The sequence below is a fragment of the Equus caballus genome, chromosome 18 (assembly GCF_041296265.1).
Source record: "Equus caballus isolate H_3958 breed thoroughbred chromosome 18, TB-T2T, whole genome shotgun sequence".
NCBI lineage: Eukaryota > Metazoa > Chordata > Mammalia > Perissodactyla > Equidae > Equus > Equus caballus.
Genome location: NC_091701.1, coordinates 77,341,813 through 77,364,126, shown reverse-complemented (window position 1 = coordinate 77,364,126; position 22,314 = coordinate 77,341,813). Strand labels below are relative to the sequence as shown.

The 22,314-nt window shown below is 35.7% G+C and overlaps 1 protein-coding gene across 50 annotated transcripts in view; it reads left to right on the top strand.

Moving 5' to 3' along the window:
- C2CD6 (C2 calcium dependent domain containing 6) overlaps window positions 1–22,314 on the top strand; it is a 168,369-nt gene that overhangs the window by 13,407 nt on the left and 132,648 nt on the right. For 23 of the 50 annotated variants that reach the window (XM_070241576.1, XM_070241556.1, XM_070241574.1 and 20 more), the window contains 4 exons: window positions 1,844–1,933; window positions 4,901–4,952; window positions 6,374–6,519; window positions 16,548–16,670. In XM_070241576.1, the coding sequence (XP_070097677.1) occupies window positions 1,844–1,933; window positions 4,901–4,952; window positions 6,374–6,519; window positions 16,548–16,670 (411 nt within the window). Of the gene's footprint in view, window positions 1–359; window positions 479–1,843; window positions 1,934–4,900; window positions 4,953–6,373; window positions 6,520–16,547; window positions 16,671–22,314 lie in introns of those variants that run through there. The other 27 variants (XM_070241565.1, XM_070241569.1, XM_070241568.1 and 24 more) reach the window with 5 other exon arrangements.

Below are 22,314 nucleotides of genomic sequence, written 5' to 3'. Positions count from 1 at the left end.
AGCTGGGATCGGCCCAGCCAGGTGCATACTTGTGCCAGCATATGAGTAAATGTTAATGTTGTCAGGATGGGGAGGTTTCCATTAGTGCTGGGAAGTAGGGATGGCCTAGGAAAAGCTTAAGTATGTGGGCTAGTGGGTCTTCAGAGAAAACTGTGGGATGGAGGAGAGTGGGTCAAAAAAGTCATCAGGGAAGATGTACAGAACCATATGAGTGAATGTACAGGCTTTTTAATAGAAGTGCCACGAGGGACGTCTGTTCCAGGCCAAAAGTGACAAAGATGAAAGGCATAGTGCAATTAACTGAGATCAAAGTTCTCTGCAGGTGAGGAGAAATTCTAGATGGTGTCAGAAGGCTTTATGAGACTAGTCTTTAGAACTTTTGTTCAAGGTTCTAGAATAATTTTGGCAAAGAGTTGTTCTGCTCATGTTGCTGCCATTGAAGAGAGCTCTGCTCAGATGAGGAAGGAAAAGTAAAAAGGTAGTAAAAGGAAGAGGGGGCAGTATTTTTACCAGGTTGTTAAGGATAACTTAAGCATCAGTATTCTAAAGGAGTTTTTTCCCGATTATTTTGTATTTATTGAAATGCACATTCAAAGTAGACTTCCATAATGAGGTTATCAAAACATTGGAAAGCATGAGCTTGCACATTAAATATGCATATAATGTACCAAAGTTTGATATTTTTGTGACATTACAGTAATTGTGACTCAGTCACCTTAAACTACATTAAATCATGTATATAAAACACATTAAACCGTTCAAATGCAATGATAACAAAATGACCCAAGATACATAAAACAAATTTTTTCATTACAACTGAAGTATTTGTTATATACTTTAAAACAAAATTTTCAACATAACTAAAGATTTATTATATACTTTAAGAATTGAACAAGTAATTCTTGAAAGGCACATAGCAATGAAGATTCCTGGGAAGTTAATTCTTATAAATAAGACCATGTCAATTCAAGTTCAGAAAAGGTTGTGGATAAATATAATTCTCCTTTCAGGCTAGATTTTTAATAGGCAGTTTTCCCCTATTTCCCACACCTCTTCCCTCCAGTCCCCTCCTCTCCTTTTCTCTTTACTTTACTATTAAAATCTGTATTACAGCATCTTGGGGGCCGGTCCAGTGGCATAGTCGTTAAGTTCACACGCTCTGCTTCGGTAGCCTGGGGTTCGCAGGTTCAGATCCTGGGCACAGACCTACCCACCACTCATCAGGCCACTCTGTGGCAGCATCCCACATACAAAATAGAGGAAGATTGGCCCAGTTGTTAGCTCAGGGACAATCTTCCTCACACACACACACACACAAAAAGTCTTATAATTTTTAAAGACTAACCGTTGTGTATAGTGACCAGAGCCCTTAAAACAAAATTAAATACTAACCCACAAGTATCAGTCAGTGAAGTTACTCTGGAGGAAAGCACACAGCTAAAAACCAAAAGCCATCTGTTCATGGCTCCATTCTAGTGTACCTGCTGTTCCAAAGGGTTAAATTCCACTTCCTTTGGTGGCTGATAACTGAAGGATCACTGCCGTGTGTGGGATACGGTACCTCGTCCACGTCAGGGTAAGTCTGCGACCTGGTCATGGTGGTCGCTTTTAGTTAGCAAGGAGAGCTTGTCGTTCATGCTACTACGCACTTCTCTCCTCTCTCATGATTTCCTTGGTTATTTTATATTTAATTGTGTACATTTTGTTTCTCTGCTAAATTATTGATAAACTTATTGGGGGTATGGATGAGTTTTCTAGTCATATTAATATCCCACTGCCTAGAATAATACCTTAATCTTACTAGATACTCATAAAATATTATCTTAATTTATTTACATTGTAGATGCTGAGAAAAACGCTTAAAGGGTCTGAAAGTAAAGAAGTGGAAGTAACACCTGAGGCACCGACAACTTTAGTGCCGTTTGGGGATGTGGTATGTATGACTAATCCTCAGTAAACCTGTGCAGATTTCTCCTTATTTCATACGAAGACTGGTCAGTGTTTGTTATTTGGTAATCAATAAGTTCGTGTAGAAAATGGTCCTCTCTGATAACATATTCATGAATGTTTCATTTTTATGAGTCATAAAAGCATTCTAATAATCACCAAAATTATGGGAAACATCTTGACTCACACATACAAAATGTTTTCTATACTAGGGATTCCCAAGCTCTAGTTACATCAGAATCACTTGGCATACTTTGTAAAGACATTGATTCTTGGGCCCCGCCTAAGATCTGCTAACTGAGAATCTGAGAATGGGACCCGGAATCAGTATTTGTATTGAGCTCTTCAGGCGATAGTGTTTATTTTTACGTTAAGGAACCTTTGAGCCATAGTGTGAAAATTGACCCCACACCTCTCGCTCATCCAAAAAGTAAGAAAGCTCAGAAACAAAAGCAAACAGACTCATCAGTCACACACCTACACACAAACACACAGGTAGGACCTCATATCTGGGCTGAGAACCAGAAAAACCTGTTTCTTTTGGGTGCTAAGGAGTGTAGGATATGAGGATCTGTGTACATTTAGAACTGTCAGATATCGTGGTATTCTTTTACAGTTCTTGTTTTCTGAACACTATTAGAATAGTTAGGGGGTATAAAATAAGAGTTTCTTTTGTCCTTCTCTAGCTCCTATCATATACTAATACATTTTCTTGATTAAAAAATATACAATGAATTGAACATCACCTTTTTGGGGGAAAAAGTAAGAGTATATTAACGTATAGATTTTTGTTTTTACAAAGTGACTGTGGTGTGTGTTTATCTGTGTAATTATATAACCCTTTTTTTCCTAAATCACGAAGTTGGAGGATAAGCCTCCACTCTCTGAATCTAACCTTAGAAAATGTTCTTTGAGATCAGTTGCTGTAAGCTCCTCTGCATGCCATTATGTTGACATACCAATTTCTGTAATCCATGCTCTTGAATGTGACTTCTACATTTCTTTAGAACTTAGTTTTTGAAGAATATTTTGATTGTACCTATACTTCCTAATTTCATAGTCTGTATTTTCCTTATTTGAATTACATATTGCTAGACATTGAAAAACTTCTCTTAAATGTCCGCTGGAGTGTTTGGCAGAGAGACGTTTGGCATGTGATTGATAGCTCCTCCCAACGCGTGCTTCCATCCCATCACTTTCCCTTTGAAAGCTCTGTGATTTGTTCTGAGATGTTTGGCAAGTTGTGTCCGTATGTAGGCAGTGATGAAGAGCTGCATCACAACCTGCTCCTCCTGTTTCGTGTAGTCGCATCCCATTGTCAGAATGAATGTGAAGAAGCTGTGTCTTAAAATTGGGCGCATCAAGTGCTTTTGTGAATAGCTTTCTGGTTGCTTTTCTGTTTTTAAAGCATGTTTGAGAGTGTTTGGGGGGGGTGAGGTGTTGATGTGGTTATTGCTTTGGGCCACAGATGGGTCTTAGAATCTGTGGCCACGTTTGTTCTACCTGGCTTGTGAATGGTCGTCATTATATTTTTGAGTGTTAAATCTTTTTCTATACTTAAATAGAAATTTATTCTCTTTTCTTTGTTATGTGGATCTATTATGTAAAGTATAAGTAGCTATTGAAATAGAAGGGAAGTTAGGGTAGTTGCCCATGGCTTCATGTTGAGATACTTGGCAGGCAGGCAGTGATTTACGACAGTGTGTAGAATTATGCAGTACAGAATTGTAGGTGTGCTTCCCTGTTTTACCCTCCTCACGTACAACCAAGGATTCATGGAATCACCTCTGGCAATGTTGCTTAAAATCCACCTAGATTATGTAGTGTGCCTTACTCCCCTTTGAATTTGAAAACGTAGAACCTTTCCTTTAACACAACATTTCATACCTATGTTTCTTTAGGAAGTAGACCACGATATTTTCTTTAGGATTTTATCAGTTAGATACAGTAATCTTTTAATTAAATATTGAATGCTAACCTATTTTTCTGTACTGTTCTAAAACCAAATCTTTAAATTTACTTACATTTAAAAATACTATTGGGCCATTTATTTTGTTTCACAATGTTTAAAGTAATATTGCTTTTGTTTTTACTGGGATTTTAAGACCAAACAAGGCTAAATATATTTGGCTAATACTGCATACTAATATTCAAATGTTCTGTATTCATTTTGTATTCAGTTTTATGGTTAAATATAAGATACAATTTTCTTTAACATTTAGAAACACTTTGTACAAAAGAGAATGAATATTTCACAGCCCTTGGCATATTGTAGTCGATGGATGATTGTTGACTGAAGAAGGTAGTTTTAGGATACTGGATAAGAAGCTTATCTGAAGCAAGGCATATTTCTTATTATATGCAAGGTGCTATATTTTATCAGTTCTTGTTTAATATAAAATAAAAATGATTCAAAGAGTGATGGTTGGATTTAAGTTAATAATGAATACTTCTTTTGCTTTGTGTTCTTGTTCATGTTAAGTTTGCTTTGAACAGACCCTGCCTATTTTTCTTCTGTAGTTCTGCTTTGTGGTGTTTTCCATTAACTAGATCTTTCTAATGAGCAACTGTTTTTAATGAGGAAAACTAACCAAGCGAAACTTTTTTATTTATTTATTTATTTATTTTTTTTTTTATTAAAGATTTTATTTTTTCCTTTTTCTCCCCAAAGCCCCCCGGTACATAGTTGTGTATTCTTCGTTGTGGGTTCTTCTAGTTGTGGCATGTGGGACGCTGCCTCAGCGTGGTCTGATGAGCAGTGCCATGTCCGCGCCCAGGATTCGAACTAACGAAACACTGGGCCGCCTGCAGCAGAGCGCGCGAACTTAACCACTCAGCCACGGGGCCAGCCCGCGAAACTTTTTTTTTTAAATGTAGTTTGGTGTAGAGTAAAATGGAAGAAAATTAACTTTTAAAAATTCGATTCACTATGTTTTTATTTTGATTGTTATAGGTTGGCTGCCTGGCTATTCATGTAAAGAACTGCAGACAGTTTACAACTAAGAGTATCCTTTGTTTTGATTTAAGAACCATGCTATGGTCATATATCACTGTTTCAATTATATAGTGCCGTCAATTGTCTGTGCATTCATTAGGTGATGCTTATGCTTATAATTTCAATATAATTCAGTATAATTTCAATATAATAATAACAATATAATTTCAATTATATTGTTGCCATCATTGTCTGTGCATTCATTAGGTGGTGCTTATGCTTGACATTGTCACAGACTGCAGTTTGGAAGGGCTGGAATATCTAAAATGGCTCCTTTAGGTGTCTGATGCTTTAGTGAGCCTGCATTTGGCTGGGTGCTGAAATGGTGGGAACTTTCTCTCTTTCCATGTAGTCCCACGGTCTTGTCTTTCATCATTTTTTTCCTGCATTAATTTTGATTTTTTAAAAAATATATATATTAAAATATTATTTATCTCGATTACTGAAGTTTTTGGTGTCTCCTTAAATTTTGCACCCTGGCACGTGCCTTTCTCTCTCATCCTAGTCCCAGCCCTGGTCACGTCCACGGCATGTTCATGTCGTCACAGGGCCAGGCAGATTCAAGAGCAGAGAAAGTAAACTCCGCTTTCTGATGAGAGTGACACACAATTTTCAGCCATCTGTAATCCACCTCAATCACCATATAAGTTAAAGGAAAAATACATATCTTCTTGGATGAAAGTACTAATTTATTGCTGAGTAATAACTGTGCTTCTCTTAAACATTGTTGAAAGGATTTATCTATCTTGGCACCTTTAATTAAGCTGAATGCTTATTATGAGATTTAATAAGCATAAAACCAGTCTTATTATGAAGACTTGGCATTTCTTTTTTATATAAAATTAATTATTGAAGAGAATTCTGTATAAAGAGATTTTTGAAGATAATTAGTTAAATCATAAAAACAAAATTGTTTTAATGCATGGAGTACTATGAAAGATAAAAATACAGACCCGTTGAGTAGTATAAGTGAAGAATATAGTGAGGTGAATTAGAGAGTAGAACACTGCTTTAAGTTTTGTTTTCTTAAAATTAAAAATAAATTACTCTCGAGTGACATATTTTTTACGTTTTTGAATTTCTAGATAATTATGCTTAAAAAATTTCAACTATATATTGCAAATGTTTAGTCACCTTGGAAAATAATATATAGAAAAATTTGCAAAGGAATGATAGTGGAAATGTGAGGATAAAAATATGAGACATGATCTAAGGAAGAATTTATCTTCTTTTCCTACTTATATTGTACCTACCATTGGTGGGCAAAATACTATTTTAAAAGACTTTATTGTTTGGTGTGCCCTACACTTACCTTCTTTATTTATTTGATTATTCTTAGCTTTTGGCCTGAATTATTTAATGAATTAATTTTATGATGAGTTATTGTTCAATTATAACAAAATTTGCTTCCTAAATATCTGTTATTTTCAGTTGATATACAACATTACAATAATTTGTTCGTCCGCATCTCTATAAACAATGTTGTGAAATCTACAAAAATGTGTAGCTTTCTACCCCAAAACAATGAAAAGAACACTATAATTAAGTTTAACGAAGTGAAGTATTTTTCTGTACAGGTAAAGTTCTCTTCTGTGTATAGAATGCATTTTTATAGTTTTGAATAGTCTATACTAATTATACCTTTTTTATAGAGGATAGGAAAGAAACAAAAGCAGTGCCTTTTTATTTGATATTTTACATTATTCTATTTCTATATTATGGGCAATATTAGTATTTTTTTAATAAACAGCATGTGCTGTAAAGTGCATGATCTTGGTGGTCTTCTTCCCTGACATCTTACTGTCTGTGGTTCTGAGTGTTCATCACACATGCATTTTCCCTTATCTTTCTCTTGCCCTCCTGCCTACCCTCTTCCATGTTGTCTTAGTCACTTTGGGCTGCTATAACAAATTACCATAGACTGGTGGCTTAAACAACAGACATTTATTTCTCACTTTTCTGGAGGGTGAGGACTTCAAGATCAAGGTGCTTGCAGAGCTGGTGTCTGGTGAGAGTCTACTTCCTGGTTTGTGGATAGCCATCTTCTCAGTATATAGTGACACGGCAGAGAGCAAAGAGAGATCATCTTTCTTGTGTCTCTTCTTATAACCTAATTACCTCCCAAACACTTCACCTACAAATACCATCACGTTGAGGATTTAGGCTTCAACATATGAATTTGAGGGGAGACAAATGCTCAGTCCGTAGCGCACTCTTTTTCATCTCCCCCTCCTTTCCTCTCTCCTTTCTTCTTATATAGACTCTCATTATTTTTGCATGGAGTAACTTACTTAGTCTTTATAAGAACCCCCAAAATATATATACTCTTATTATCATCCTTATCTTCCAGATGAAGAAACAGATGCTGTAAGGTTTAAAGAACTTTCTTAAGGTCATAGAATTACTAAGTGGTGGAACTGGGAATATCGGCAGGCTAGCTTCAGACTACATTTCATCAAACTGCCTCTCACACTAGAGCTTGCTGTGCTAAGAGTTTGCTTCTGTTTACAGTTAAGCTTCTTAGAATCTTAAATGTATCTCGGAGTTTTCTTTAAAATGAGCAACACTATTTCATATAGCTGTAGGATTCAGTGATTAGTCCAGGTGGTTTCTAGTAGTTTATTACAGTGCTTGAATTTCAGTGAAATCCTAAAACATTTCCTTTATGCTCCATTTTTTTTTTTTACAAACTTCATTTTGCTTACGTGTTGAATATTGAAGATTGTTCTTTAAGCATAGGGTTGTTTTTTTTTTTTTTGAGGAAGTTTAGCCCTGAGCTAACTACTGCCAGTCCTCCTCTTTTTGCTGAGGAAGACTGGCCCTGAGCTCACATCCGTGCCCATCTTCCTCTCCTTTATACGTGGGACGCCTACCACAGCATGGCGTGCCAAGTGGTGCCATGTCTGCACCCGGGGTCCAAACCGGCGAATCCCAGGCTGCTGAGAAGCAGAACGTGCGAACTTAAGCACTGCGCCGCTGGGCTGGCCCCTAAGCACAAGTTTAAAAAAAAAAAAGGCACGGTTTTGCTAAAGGCAGTCCATTACTATTTCTGTTACTCTGCAAATAGTTTTCTCAAGTTTCATTGCTAGGTTTTCAAGAATTTTGTGGATATCTGTCCATTTAAATATAATTTGAAATTAATGCTGGAAAATAATATAAATTAATAAGGTACTTATTTTCATTTGCATAATCAAAATCTTTTTGCAATATTTATTTTAATAGAAATTATTAGTTTTAGCACATTAAGAGGAAGGTTTTAATGGAATTCTAATGGAAAATTAGAGAATGACTTAGTAATAATTACATAAAAAATTGTACCTCCAGGAAAATTAAAAAGTGATATAGGAAAGGAAAGATAATCATTGTAACTATACTGTTGAACTCTGAGAAATAGTTACATATACATAATGTAAACACTAAGTATTGGTCTAACAAAAATGTATGATATATACCATATTGGAAGAATGAGGGGAAGAGAAGTGTGAAAATTTTGCGGCGAGAGTGTTGAGAGCTAATATTTTTCACAATAAGCAGTCAATAGATATTATCGAAAACTAAAAAATCAATAATAATATAAACATGTTACTTAGAAACATGATTTCATGGCAAAAAACAGAGAGATCCCTGAAAAAGGTTGAAAGGTGGCTTCTGAGGAGTGGAAATTAGGAGGTGGGTATTATAGAGGTATGACTGAGTGATGACGTGGAGAAGCTAATGCCATTGAAAGGAGAATTTATTACTCGTATTTCCTGAGAAAAAGGGACACACGACACCACACAGGGCATCTGGGGAAGTACCAGCATGGTCACGAGGCAGAAGACAGAAGTGAAGAAAGAGCCGAGGCCAGATCCTTTCCTTGGGTTTCCTGGAAAAGCAGTGCAGGGCAGAGCTGCCAGTTGAGAACTGGCTAGTCTGAATAATCCTGTAGGCTTTGGGCTGTAAGGCTAGACTGTGGTTGCCTGGTGCCTGGCCCTGGGTTGATTTAGGGCAGGAAAATATTGACTCCATATGAAAGTTAGATAAAGGGGTGGTTAGGGCTATAGATTTGGGATTGGTTAGTTTGCATATGAAGGATGTGCTTCCATCCACCCAAGCCCTTTTCTATCTCTAAGAATTGGCTCAGCTGGGGAGAGGAAGTCTCTCTCTGGCCAGCAAGCTTTTTAAGATGTCAAAGCATCATAAAATACAGGAAAAAGGTTAATACAGGTGGGAGAAAAAAAAGTTGTTTCTTTGTTTTAACCATTGTAGAACTGTTTGACTTTTAAACTACATATTATGTAACTAAGATAAAATACAATTATACTGTGTATACTTTAAGACTTTAGTTTGCTGAAACTTACAAGATAAGTCTAGGTTAAAAATAAAACAAAAGCATACAAACCAAAAAAATAAAAAGGAATAGTAAGTGGATTTAATCTAGTTTAATTGTTCTGGAAAGCTGTTGAGTAAGTGATGTTAAAACCCATATTGAAAAATGAATAGTAGTGGATTTCTGGTCTAGCCATGCTGGAATAGCTGGTATTGGATTTACTCTTCTGGTCTAAACAACTATAAAACTGAATAATGTATATGAAGGAACTATTTTCTGGTATTTTACAATGGAGATTGGAGTGCTGTAGTCCTTAAGGGAAGCACAAGAGGTGAGCTCTACACTTAGAACAGCTTTCTGTCTGGCAGTGAATCTGGCATAGCGAAGTAGAACCTAAGCAAGGAATGGCAGTCTTGCTTGGTGGAGGAAGCACAGGAAACAGAAGAGAGTTTTGGGCTGCTAATGTGGCTGGAATTTGTAAGGCAGGGTCCTAGAGAGGAGGGAGCAGCAGATAAGGAGCCCCAGAAATCTGTATAGGTATTCACTTAGGTTCTTGGCTGGATCTTAAGGTGTGCATGTGCGAGGTGAGTTTATTCTAGGAGAAATTACAGAGAACAGATGCTAGAATGCTGAGAGCTGAATAGAGGTTTCAGAAATCACGAATTCAGAGTTGTTGGAGTCTGAGGCATTTAAGTAGAGAGACCTTGTTGAACATTCTCAGTATTAAGTTGAGATCCCAGAAAGGCCAAATCATAGGAATGAGGACCCTCTCCTAAGAGTAAGGGTTAAACCTCAGGACCCAGGACAAAACTGTAATTGACCCATCCTCAGACTAAGCTATCATAGGATCAAGATGATCTTCCAGTAATTAATTGCCTTCCAGAAAAGAACTCAATGCTTTTTAGAGAAAGATATAAAAACTGGAGTCTCTACTATGTATCCTTCACAATGCCCATTATACAATAAAAAATTGCTACTCATGGTGAAATAAAAACAGATAATAGAGGTCAACACACAGGTAACTCAAATGTTTGAATTAGCAGATAAGATCTTTATAGTAACTATCTTACATGTGTCAAAGGGGAAAAGGAAGACAAAATGAATGATCAGAATGGAAATTTTGAAGACAACGGAAACTCTGAAAAGAACCAAATGGAAATTCTGGATTTGAAAAATGCAGTATTGAAATGAAGAATTCATTTGAAGTGCTTAAAAGCATTCTGGACAGAGCAAGAAGAAAGGAACTGTGAACTGAAAGACAAGTCAATAGAAATCATTCAAATTGAAGCTCAGAGAGAAAAAAGACCAAAAAATGGAAGAGACCAGTGGGCAGTGTCACTCAATTTCCAGATGTGTAGTTGCATCACAGAAGGAAAGAAGAGAAAGTGTTCAGTGTATTAGTATTGTAGAGTTTTTTCTGCTAAACATTTTCCAAAATTGATGAAAGACATCAATCTATAGATTCAAGAAACTCACTGAACCTCAAATAGAATAAGTACAAAATGATCACACCTAAGTAGATGATAAACTGCTAAAAACCAAAAATAAAGAGTAAGTCTTAAAGGCAGCTGGAGGGAAAACACATTCAGGTGAACAGCAATAAGAGTAACAGCAGACTTCCCATCGTAAACAGTGGAGATCAGGGGACGAGGGGATGCCATCTTTCAAGTGCTAAAAAAGTCAACCTAGATTTCTAAATCCAGTGAGAATATTCTTCAAAAAGATGACAGACAAAATCTGAGAGAATTTGTATCTAGAAGATCTGCATTAAAATAAAAGTCAAAGGAAGATTCAAGTTGGAGAGAAATGATCCCAGTAGAAGCCCAGATGCACAGGAAGGAATGAAGGAGCTTAGGTAATGGTGAATATATGGGTAAAAAAGACTATGTAAAAAATGTTCTACAAAAGACTCTTGACTATTTAAAACAAAATAATGATGATGAATGGTAGAATTTATAGCATATGTAGAAGTGGAATATATGATAAGAATAGCACAAAGGATGAGGAGGTGTAAATGGAATTGTACTATTGTGCATGATATGGTATAATTTTAGTTCAGGACATTCTGTGGTATGTTAAGGTTGCATATTATAATCCCTAGAGCAACCGTGGAAAACAATACAAAAATGTATTACGAAGGAGGAAAGCAGAAGTCGGGGGAGGAGAGGAGGAAGGAAGGAAGACAGGAAAGTGCAAACTTAATTAGCACTGAGTTTGAGAACTTAGAAAATCACAGTAAAACCTTAGGGAAGCACGAAGAAGAAATTAATACAGAGAAAAGAAAGAAATGACTTAGAAATGAGTAGAGATATTAAATACTTGAGGTGATTATTGATAAAACTAATACAATAGACACAATTCTTGTAAGTCTCCTCAAGAAAACTACATAACATTTGGAATATAGGTATAAATGTGGAAAAGATTTTAAAAGGCTGTAAGAGAATATCACATGTAATTCTAAAAATTTGAAAATCTAGGTGAAATAGAATATTATATTAGAAAATATAAATTACATCATGTTTTAGATCTATCTTTTATAAACTGAATATATTTGGATTTTTCAAATACAGTCTGACAATCTGTGTATTTTAACTACATTATTTAGCCTGTTATGTTTCATGTAATTATAAATACATTTAAGTTTAAATTTGTGACATTATTTTGTGCTGTTTGTCCCAGCTGAGCTATAGATTCTTTTTCTTCTTTTTTGCCTTCTTTGGAATTGAGCATTTAAAAATCCTGCTGTATTTTTGCTCCTCTTGTTTGGGAGATTATACACTACTTTTTTAATGGTTATTTTAGAAATTACTTTATGTATGATTATCAAATCCCATGTTTAACAATACCATCATTCTTCTCCTGGGAAAAACAAGGACCTTAGAAACTTTAATTCCACTTGCGACCTTCAACTAATATGTTGTTATTGTCTTTTTTTCCTATATTTTTAAATCACCTTAGCTATAAATTTTATTTATTTAATTTAGTCTATATTTGTTTAGTTTTACCTACATATTTGGCATTTTAACCTTTCTTACAGCTCAGATCATCCTCCTGGGTTCACTTATCTGCCATCTGAGGTATTAATTTAAAATATCTTCCCATGAGAGTGAATTGGTGACAAATCCAGGCTTTTTTTTCGCTTGAAAATGTCTTTATTTCATTCTCATTCTTGAATGATATTTTCGGTAAGTACAGAATTCTAGGTCTGCAGTTGTTTTCTGAAGTATCATTCCACTACCTCCTGGTTTCCATATTTGTTGAAGAGAAGTTGCCTATCAATCTGTCACCTCTGAAAAAAAATGTCTTTTTCTCTTTGCATGTCTGTGTTTTTATGTATTTTTTTGTTGTTGTTGTTTCACTCTGATATGTCTGTATTTGGATTTCCTTCTGTTCATCCTGTTGGGATTTTTTGGCCTACTTAAACTGGATTGTTGATGTTTATCAGTCATGGACAATTCTTAGCCAGTATCTCTTCAACACTGCCTCACTGTCCCATTTTCTTGATCCTTTATTTTCTTTTCTGGAACTTTGACATATGTTAGATGTTCTTACACTATCATCCCTGTCTTTTAACTTTTTTTTTCATATTTTCCATCACTTTCTCTCCCTGTCTTGCATTCTAGATAATTCCTTTGATCTTTATTCCAGTTCACTAATTCTTTTAAGCTGAAACTAATGTGTGATTGAGTCCATACATTGAGTGTTTTAATTCAGTTATTTTAGTTTTCATTTCTACAACTTCTGTTTAGTTCTTTGTTCAAGCTTGCTAAATCACGTTTATAGTTTCCTAAGCCAGGAATATATTTTCAGCTTGTATTTTATTTCTTGAAATATAGTAAGCATAATGCTTTAAAATTCTACTACTTTTCACTTTTATGGTCTCTTTCTACTGATCTCATTCACAGTGCTTTGTTTCCTGGTTGGCATAGTTATTTTTGACTATGCTCGTTTTCTTTGGAAAATTATTTGTGGAACTTTTTTGAGGTCTAGGATGAAAGTAGCATCTCTAAGGAAGATTTGTGTTTACTTCTGGTGCACCTAAGGCCGCTACTGGTTTGGAACCACTTGACCACCTTAAACTGTATTCCACACTTGAAGGATTTTTTTTTAATTAAATCATCTTGTTTATTTGTTTGTTTGTATTGTGGTAAAATATACATAATGTAAAATTTGCCACTTTAACCATTTTAAGTGTCAGGTTTGAAAGTTTTTATGCCATTCAGTAGATGTGAATTTAGGCTGCAATTTTGCTGAACAGGTTTTTGTTTACAGCTTTTCAAGGACTCTCCCCCCTCATTCTGCTCAGCAGTCCAGCTTTCCTTGTAGCCTTTTATGGATGGGATGGGAGAAAGGTTTCTGCGTTCATGAAGCCATAGCCCTTTTGAGTTCTCAGCTTTGTGGGAGGAGTGTTAGGGGAGGATCTCCAGTTACATGCCCGTGTCTTGTCTTCTCTATTCTGTCTTCTCTATTTTGTGACCTTGAAAACTGCAGGTCCAGGTGGCCTGATTGCAAAATGCAACTTCAGGGTCTAATTTACCTCTTGAGGGTCTGTCAATGCTTAGAGCTTTAGAGATTACTTCTTACCCTTTATTGACTTTTTTATGCTTTTAAGAAGATATTTTAAATATTTTATTCAACAGTTATAGTTTTCTAGCAGCCAGTTTGGTTCTAATAATCTAGATGCCAGTTGCTGAAGAGGTAATTCTGCCCTTCAACCACTGTGCTGGCACACAGGGTGACACTTGCGTTCCTTTTCTCTCATTTCTCAGGGGAAGACAGTCATAAACATAACTTTGAGAAGTCTCATACAGACTCTATGATCTCAGCCATGGGGGATGACACCATAAAAATGCACCTAAAGGATATTGGCTCAGTAGTTAAAACCCTCCCAACAAACAAAAATTCAGGACCAGATGGCTTCACAGGTGAATTCTACCAAACATTTAAAGAATTAATTCCAATCCTACTTAACTCTTCCAAAAAATGTAAGAGGAGGGTGCACTTCCAAATTCGTATTATGAGACCAGCATTACCCTCATACCGAAACCAGACAAGGACACTATGAGAAAATTACAGATCAATATTCCTAATGAAAATAGATGCAAAAATACTGAAGAAATCATTAGCAAATCAAATTTGACAGTACATTAAAAGGATCATACACCATGATCAAGTGGGATTTATTCCAGGGATGCAAGGATGGTTCGACATCTGCAGTTCAATCAATGTGATACCACATTAACAAAAAGGATAAAAATCAAATGATCATCTCAACAGTTGCAGAAAAAGCTTTTGTCAAAATTCAACATCCATTTATGATAAAAACTCTCTACAATGTGAGTATAGAGGGGATATATCCCCTCAACATAATGAAGGCCACGTATGAAAAACCCATGGCTAAATCATACTCAATAGTGAAAAGCTGAAAGCTTTTCCTCTAAGATCAGGAACAAGACAAGGATGTCTATTCTCACCACTTTATTCAACATAGAATTGGAAGTCCTAGCCAGAGAAATTGGGAAAGAAAAAGAAATAAAAGGCATCTAAATCAGAAGGGAAGAAGAAAATTTGTCTCCATTTGCAGGTGACATGATATTATATATAAAAAACCCTAGAGACTCCACCATAAAACTGTTAGAACTAATAAACAAATTAAGTTGCAGGATACTAAAATTGATAAACAAAAATCAGTTATGTTTCCATACACTAACAACAAACTGTCAGAGAAACTAAGAAACGGTCCCATTTACAGTCACATCAAAAAGAATAAAATACCTAGAAATAAATTTAATTTAGGTGAAAGACCCATACCCAGAAAACTGTAAGACATTGATGAAAGGATTTGAAGAAGACACAAATAAGTGGAAAGATATTCCATGTTCATGGATTGGAAAATTTAATATTGTTAAAATGGCCATACAACTCTAAACAATCTATAGTTTGAATACAATCTGTATAAAAATTCCAATGGCATTTTTCACAGAAATGGAAAAACAATCCTAAAATTTGTATGGAACCAAAAAAGGCCCTGAATAGCCAAAGCATTCTTGAGAAAGTAAAAGCTAGAGGCATCACATTTTCTGATTTCAAACTATATTACAAAGCTGTACTAATCAATACAGTATGATATTGACATAAAAACAGACACACAGATCAATGGAACAGAATAGAAAGCCCAGAATTAAACCCATGCATTATGGTCAATTAATTTATGACAAAAGAGCCAAGAATATACAATAGGGAAAGGAGAGTCTCCTCAATAAATGGTGTTTGGAGAACTGGACAGCCACATGTGGAAGAATGAAACTGGACTACTATCGTATACCATGCAGAAACTCAAAATGAATTAAAGACTTGAAACCATAAAACTCCTAGAAGAAAACATAGGCAGTAATTCCTTGACATCAGGCTTAGCAATGTTTTTTGGATTTGACACCAAAAGCAAAGGCAACAAAGCAAAAATAAACAAGTGGGACTACCTTAAGCTAAAAGCTGCTGTGCAGCAAAGGAAACCATCAACAAAATGAAAACACAACCTACAGAATGGGAGAAAATATTTGCAAGTCATATATCTTAAAAATTCTCAGCACAAAAAAATTGTAACTGTGTGGTAGTGATGTTAACTAAACTTATAACCGTTTCACAATATATGCAATCATCATATCATTATGTTGTACACCTAAAAGGAATGCAGTGTTGTATGTCAACTATATCTTAATTTAAAAATATTTTTTAAAAGGCACCTAGAATCTTGGGGTGGGGAGATATGAGATTTTTTTCTAATTAGCAAAAGAGTGTATGAATTTTAAAGTTCACATAATAATGATACTGTGTTACAGAGCTCAGGATTGGTAGAGAGTTCCAAGTTGAGACAATGGTATACATTTTATCAAAAAGTTAAAGAACAAAAGCCGAAAAGGATGTTGGATGTTTTTTGATACTGGATGCTTAGATTACCTAGATTATTTGGATTGGATATTGGATTACCTTTGATAATGTAGTTTCAGTAGAGTGTTGAGGCTAAACGTTTGGGTAGAGTTGAAAAGAGAATGCAGGCAAGGGGTGTTTCAAAAAGCCTATAATTGACATTAGACATTAACAAGATCCTGACTTTTGTTGACTTTAGGGTATATGTGACTGTGTGATTGAAAAGTTATAAGGCTAATAACTTTATAAAAACTAATCATTAAGTATGCACATAATATAATATGGTTGATGAATATATTTGTTCAGAAATTATATCTGAAATTCAGGCTGAAGATATAATGCTTCTTTTCATCTGTATTTTGTATCAAGGTTCCCAGACGTCAAGATGATGAGCGGAATAATATTTACTTGGAACTAATGCAATATGACAATACAGAAAAATACCCTGTCTTGTTAGGGAGTGTTCAGGCCCACCTTTATGAAGTAATTCAGGTGTGTATCAGAATCATTTTGTCTCCTTGGTATCACATTGTCCAGTTGGTGTTTGTCGTTATGATTTATCTATACCTCATGGACTCCTTTTATTTTTTATCTGCCTTCAAACTCATGTGTTTAGGAAATAATATCTCCCTCTGGCTATGAAAAAAAGAGTTGGTTTGTAACAGCATAATATTTTTAAAAAATTATTTTCTGGAAGGGCAGTGATACAACCCAAAAGACTAAGCAAGCTTTATTATGTTTTCTGAAATGTTTTAAAATAAGACTCACACCACAAACTTTCTCTCTTAGTTGGCAGCACAAATTTCAGTCTAGTTCTTTTCTCCTTAGCTGGGCTGCTGGCAGTCTGCCTGAACACGTGTCATTTAGGGTCAGCCAGGGCTTGGACAGATTTTATACACAGATTTTGTGGTTCCTTCTCTCTCGCTTTCTTTTTTCTAGGAGTCCCCCTCACTTCCTAGCAGCCATGGTTGCCCTGAACCCAGAAGAAGAGAACTAATCGATCAGAGAACGAGTATAAACAATCTGAGTGATTTTCAGGAATATCTGTTAGGACATAAAGCGAGGAAGCCCTCAAAGACTAATGGAGTTATGTCAAAGACGCAGGAGCCAGACTGCAGGGGCTCCTACTGGCCAATTTCAGGATAATTTGAACATCAAAAAGATCATTACAAATTCTCAATAAAGAAAAATTCATGAATCCTTAATGATCTTCAAAAAAGAAAAAAAAAGCATGAGAAGAAAAAGGGAAGTTTTTTATTTTTAACAGAAGAATGCCAGTTAATAAATGTAGAAAGAATGATAGAATTACAAATTCACCATTTTTACGATGCTGTAAAGTGACTGATGATTAGTTCAGTCAAGACTTAGCAATGGTACTAAAACATGAAGTGAAACATTATTGGGGAATGAGATATTTACAGGGTGCCACAGTAACAGCCCACAGATTAGTTATTGCACAGGGGAAAATGTGTCTCTGTAGTGGAGAGATGTGGTGCTTACCACTTTAGCGGTAATTTACAGGAGTTTAGGGGATAGGGAAAAAGTTAAACGTGATGATATGATAAGATAAATACGTAAGGTAGGACATACCAGCTTATATTTTTTAGAAAATTAGGGTTGTTTTAAAAAAAACAAAGATGGAGGGAACTTTTCTAGATTAAAGAGATGCAGCAACTTTGATTGAATACAGGTTTGAAAAAGACAGTAACGAAAGACATTCTTGGGATGATTAGGAAAATTTGAGTATATACTGAATATTAGATAAAATTCTAAAATTATTAATTTTCTTAAGTGTGATATTGATATTGTGTTTATGTAGAAGAATATCCTTATTTTTACAGTATGCAGGGTGAAGTTTTAACATTTTGGAGTGAAGTAAACATGATGGCTGTAGCTTATAAAGGTGCAGTAAACACACATATGTATACATACAGATAAAGCAAACGTGGCAAAACGTTAAAGCAGTTTTAACAATTATGAAATTCAATAAACATTTGAACTTGTTTAATCTAAGTGGAGGGTTTATTGATAGTTATTGTTGTGGTCTTTTGACTGATTTATATGTTTGAAAATTTTTATAATAGAACCTGGGGAAAATCAGATAGATTTCCATTCTCTTAGCAAGTTATCAGGTGAAGAAGGAGAGCATAGTGACTAATGAACGAGTCAGCACACTGAGGGTTCCCAGAGAAATTTGGGGACGGGATCTTGGAAATGACTAAAATTCCTTTTACTATATGACAATTTAGGCATCAGAAAAATGTGACATTTATTAGTCACATTTTGTTGAAGGGACTAGGACATTTGGATTCTAGTTGTATGTGCACACTTTTCAGTATTTATTTTTATGAGAATAAATGTTTTTTAAAATTTTTTTCCTTTTTCTCCCCAAAGCCCCCTGGTACATAGTTGTATATTCTTTGTTGTGGGTCCTTCTAGTTGTGGCCTGTGGGACGCTGCCTCAGCATGGTTTGATGAGCAATGCCATGTCCGTGCCCAGGATTCGAACCAATGAAACACTGGGCCCCCTGCAGCGGAGTGCGCGGACTTTACCACTCAGCCACGGGGCCAGCCCCTATGAGGATAAATTTTTTAAATGAAAAATATTACCCACCTTCCCACAATTCTAATGTAGCGTTTCATTTCTCAGAATTTCCTTCCAATTCTTTTTTGGAACTATAAGCAGAAAAATGAAAATATAGAAAGAACCAAATGCAAATTCTAAAACTGAAAATGACAATATCTGAAATAGAAAATTCACTTGATGGACTTAACAGCAGAAAAACAATGTCAGAGGAAAGGCTATTCTTTTTGTCCTAATTTCTTTAAAATATATATGACTATTTAAAACTAAAACTAAAACCTTGTCTTGTGGGGTTTATAATGTAGATGTAATGCACATGACAACTGTGCATAAAGGATGGGGGGTGGGGTTTAAAGGACCTATAAAATTGCAACATTTGCATGTTTTTCCTGAAGTGGTATAATGTTAACTCAGTGCAGTTGAAGTTCCTGCGCTGCTGCCTGATTCTGTCTACTGCCTTCTGCCCTTCCCCTTAAGAAAAGATGATTGTCCTAAACTTTGTATTTAATATTCCCTTGCTCTTTTCAAAGTTTCACTAATGTACAGTTACAAAAATAGTATCATTTGTGTTTCTAAATATATTATGCTTCTGAGATTAATACACTTAATTGCATTAGCTAGTGCTCACTGCTTCACTGCTGTGTACTGTTCCATGTGGGAGTAGGCCTCAGTTTGTCTCTACACTTGTTAATGGATATTTGGATTGTTTTCAGTTTTTTACTGCTATGCACATTGCTGCAGTGAATTTTCTCGAACACATCTTCCAGTGCATACCTGCAAAAAGTTTCTATGTTATGATGCATTGCTGTGAGTCTCTATGATGAATTTCTACATCATGGATAGAAAGACTGTATTATTTACTGAACAGAGTCATCAGGGAAAGCACTTTTGGTTATTTATGGATTTCTCCAAAAAGCCTTATGATTTCGGCTCTGGGGTGTTCAAGATATGCTATCTCTGTGTAATATCTGTCAGTATTCTTTTATAGGCACTTCTACCTTAATTAAGGATTGCATGATTTTCCTTATTAGAATTCGTCAATTACCCCTGTTTGGTCAGAACTCGATTAGCAGACATTGGTCCTGTCCAAAATGTCCATGAGCATATTTGGTCCATGCCAAATGGTTTTGGACAGACCAAATATCAGGGACTTTTTGGCATGGACCCCATGTCTCCATAGACATTTTGGACAGGACCAAATATGACCAAATATCAAGGACCTTTTGGTGTGGACCAAACGTCTTATGGTTGTTTTGGACAGGACCAAATGTCCTGCAAGGCAAAACTCAGATCCCAGAAGTACAAAGCTGACCATAAGGACTTTGGTCTTTTGGGTTTTTTTTTTTTGCAGGAAAAGATTCGCCCTGAGCTAACATCTGTTGCCAGTCTTCATTTTTTTCCCCCTCCCCAAAGCCCCAGTACATGGTTATATATCCTAGTTCTGAGTCCTTCTAGTTCTTCTATGTGAGCTGCCACCACAGCACAGGAACTGACAGGTGGTATGGTTCCACGACCGGGAGATGAACCCAGACCACTAAAGCAGTGAGCATTGAACTTTATTAGGCCATCAGGGCTGGCTCCTTGGTCTTTTTTTTTTGATGCAGTTTCATTAGTTGGGTGTTGGCTAGGGGTGATGGCTGTATCATAATATTTAAACATCTGGATATCAGACAATAGAAGAAGACAAGATCTATAAGACAATCACAAATATAATAATAAATGTTTGAATCCACTTTGTATCCAGTCCTAGTCAAAGAAGGCCTAATGGGAGAGTAAGTCCTGTGGATGAGTTTGGCCTACCTTAAATAGCCAAGTAGTCTTTTTTTTGAACTTTTATTTTGAGATAATTGTAGATTCACAAGCAGTTGAAAGAAATAATACAGAGAGAGCCTATGTATTCTTTACTCAGTTTGGCCCTGATGGTAACATCTTTCAAAACTGTAGCACAGTATCACAACCAAGATACAGAAAATTTCTGTCTCTACAAGGACTCCTCATGTTGCCATTTTGTAGCTACACCCACTTCCCTCCCACCCCTACCCTCTCCTTACCCACTGGCAACCACTAACCTGTTCTTCGTTTCTGTAATTTTCTCATTTCAAGGATGTTATATAAATGGAATCATATACTATGTAACCTTTTAGAGTTGGGTTTTTCACACAGCATTGTTCTCTGGAGAATAATCCAGGTTGTTGCATGCATTGACAGTTCATTCCTTTTTTGTTGTTGAGTAGTATTCCATGGTGTGAATGTACCACAGTTTGTTTAACCATTCACCTATTGGAGGACATCTAGGTTATTTCTAGTTTTTGGTTGTTATGAATAAAGCTACTGTAAACATTCATGTACAGGTTTTTACATCAACATCAGTGTTCATTTCTCCGATGAATTTCTGCATTGTAAAGTAGTTGCATGTATAGTTGTTAAAGAAACTACCACATTTTTCCAGAGTTGTGCCATTGTACATTCCCACCAGAAATGTATGAATGATCTAGTTTCTCAGAGTCCTCATTAGCATTTTCTGTTGTTGCTGTTCTTTATCTTAGCCATTCTGGTAGGTGTATAGTGGTATCTCATTGTGGTATCAATTTGTGGTTGCCAAATAGCCAGTAATGTTGAATATATTTTCATGCGAGCCTTTTAAATTATTGATTATTCTACTTTTCCTGACATGTTTACCCAGGTACAACAAGATGTATAGGCTACTGCACAGACTCTACCACAACTGGACCGTAAAAGATCAAGGGTAGTTTTATTATCTAGGATGATTCTAGTCAACAAATTTATGCTGATCTGTCTGGTCTCTAAAGCCTGAGCTATATTATTTGCTATTTGGGTCACATGCAGGGATAGATTATAGATCATTTGTTTTAGTTCTAGAACTACTAGCCAGGGTAGAAGTCCTCATGTGGACTGGTAGAATCTAGTGTTTAGATGAGTTGGGAAGACCTGATGACCAGGCCCAAACTGTGGATCATGTTCAGAAGCGTGGGAGGGCCATCTGATTGCACAACAATTATCCCATGGCTGTAGCATGAAGAGGACACAAATGTATTGTTTACCATTACCAATTAGTATCAATTACTTTCTGAATGTAATTGGCCTGATTATGGAGGACAAAGATCTTGAGTTGAATTAAACAAATCACACTATAGGTTTTGCATAGCTTTATAAAAAAATAATTGGTCTATAGCTTGTATCAATAATCCCCTGCTCTTTCCTGTCTTTGATACATCTTGGGTTCCTCTGAGGCTCTGGGAGAAACCAGAAATATCAGCTAATTGTTAAGGCCTAGGGTCCAGTTAAGGCATATAAATATATTAGAGTTTATAATATTCCTGTATTGATTATAAAAGGGAAGGTGATTATTAATTTTGGGATGAATTATAGTACCACTTGTGTTTATTCGTTTGACCATATGATCTTTACAAGATGAACCTAGGACTACATGATAAATTCGTTAGAAAGATTGGTAGCCACTGAAATTATTTGAGAAAGGCAATAGAGAATTCAAAGATGTGGAAGATTGTTAGAGTAATGCCCCCTAAGAAT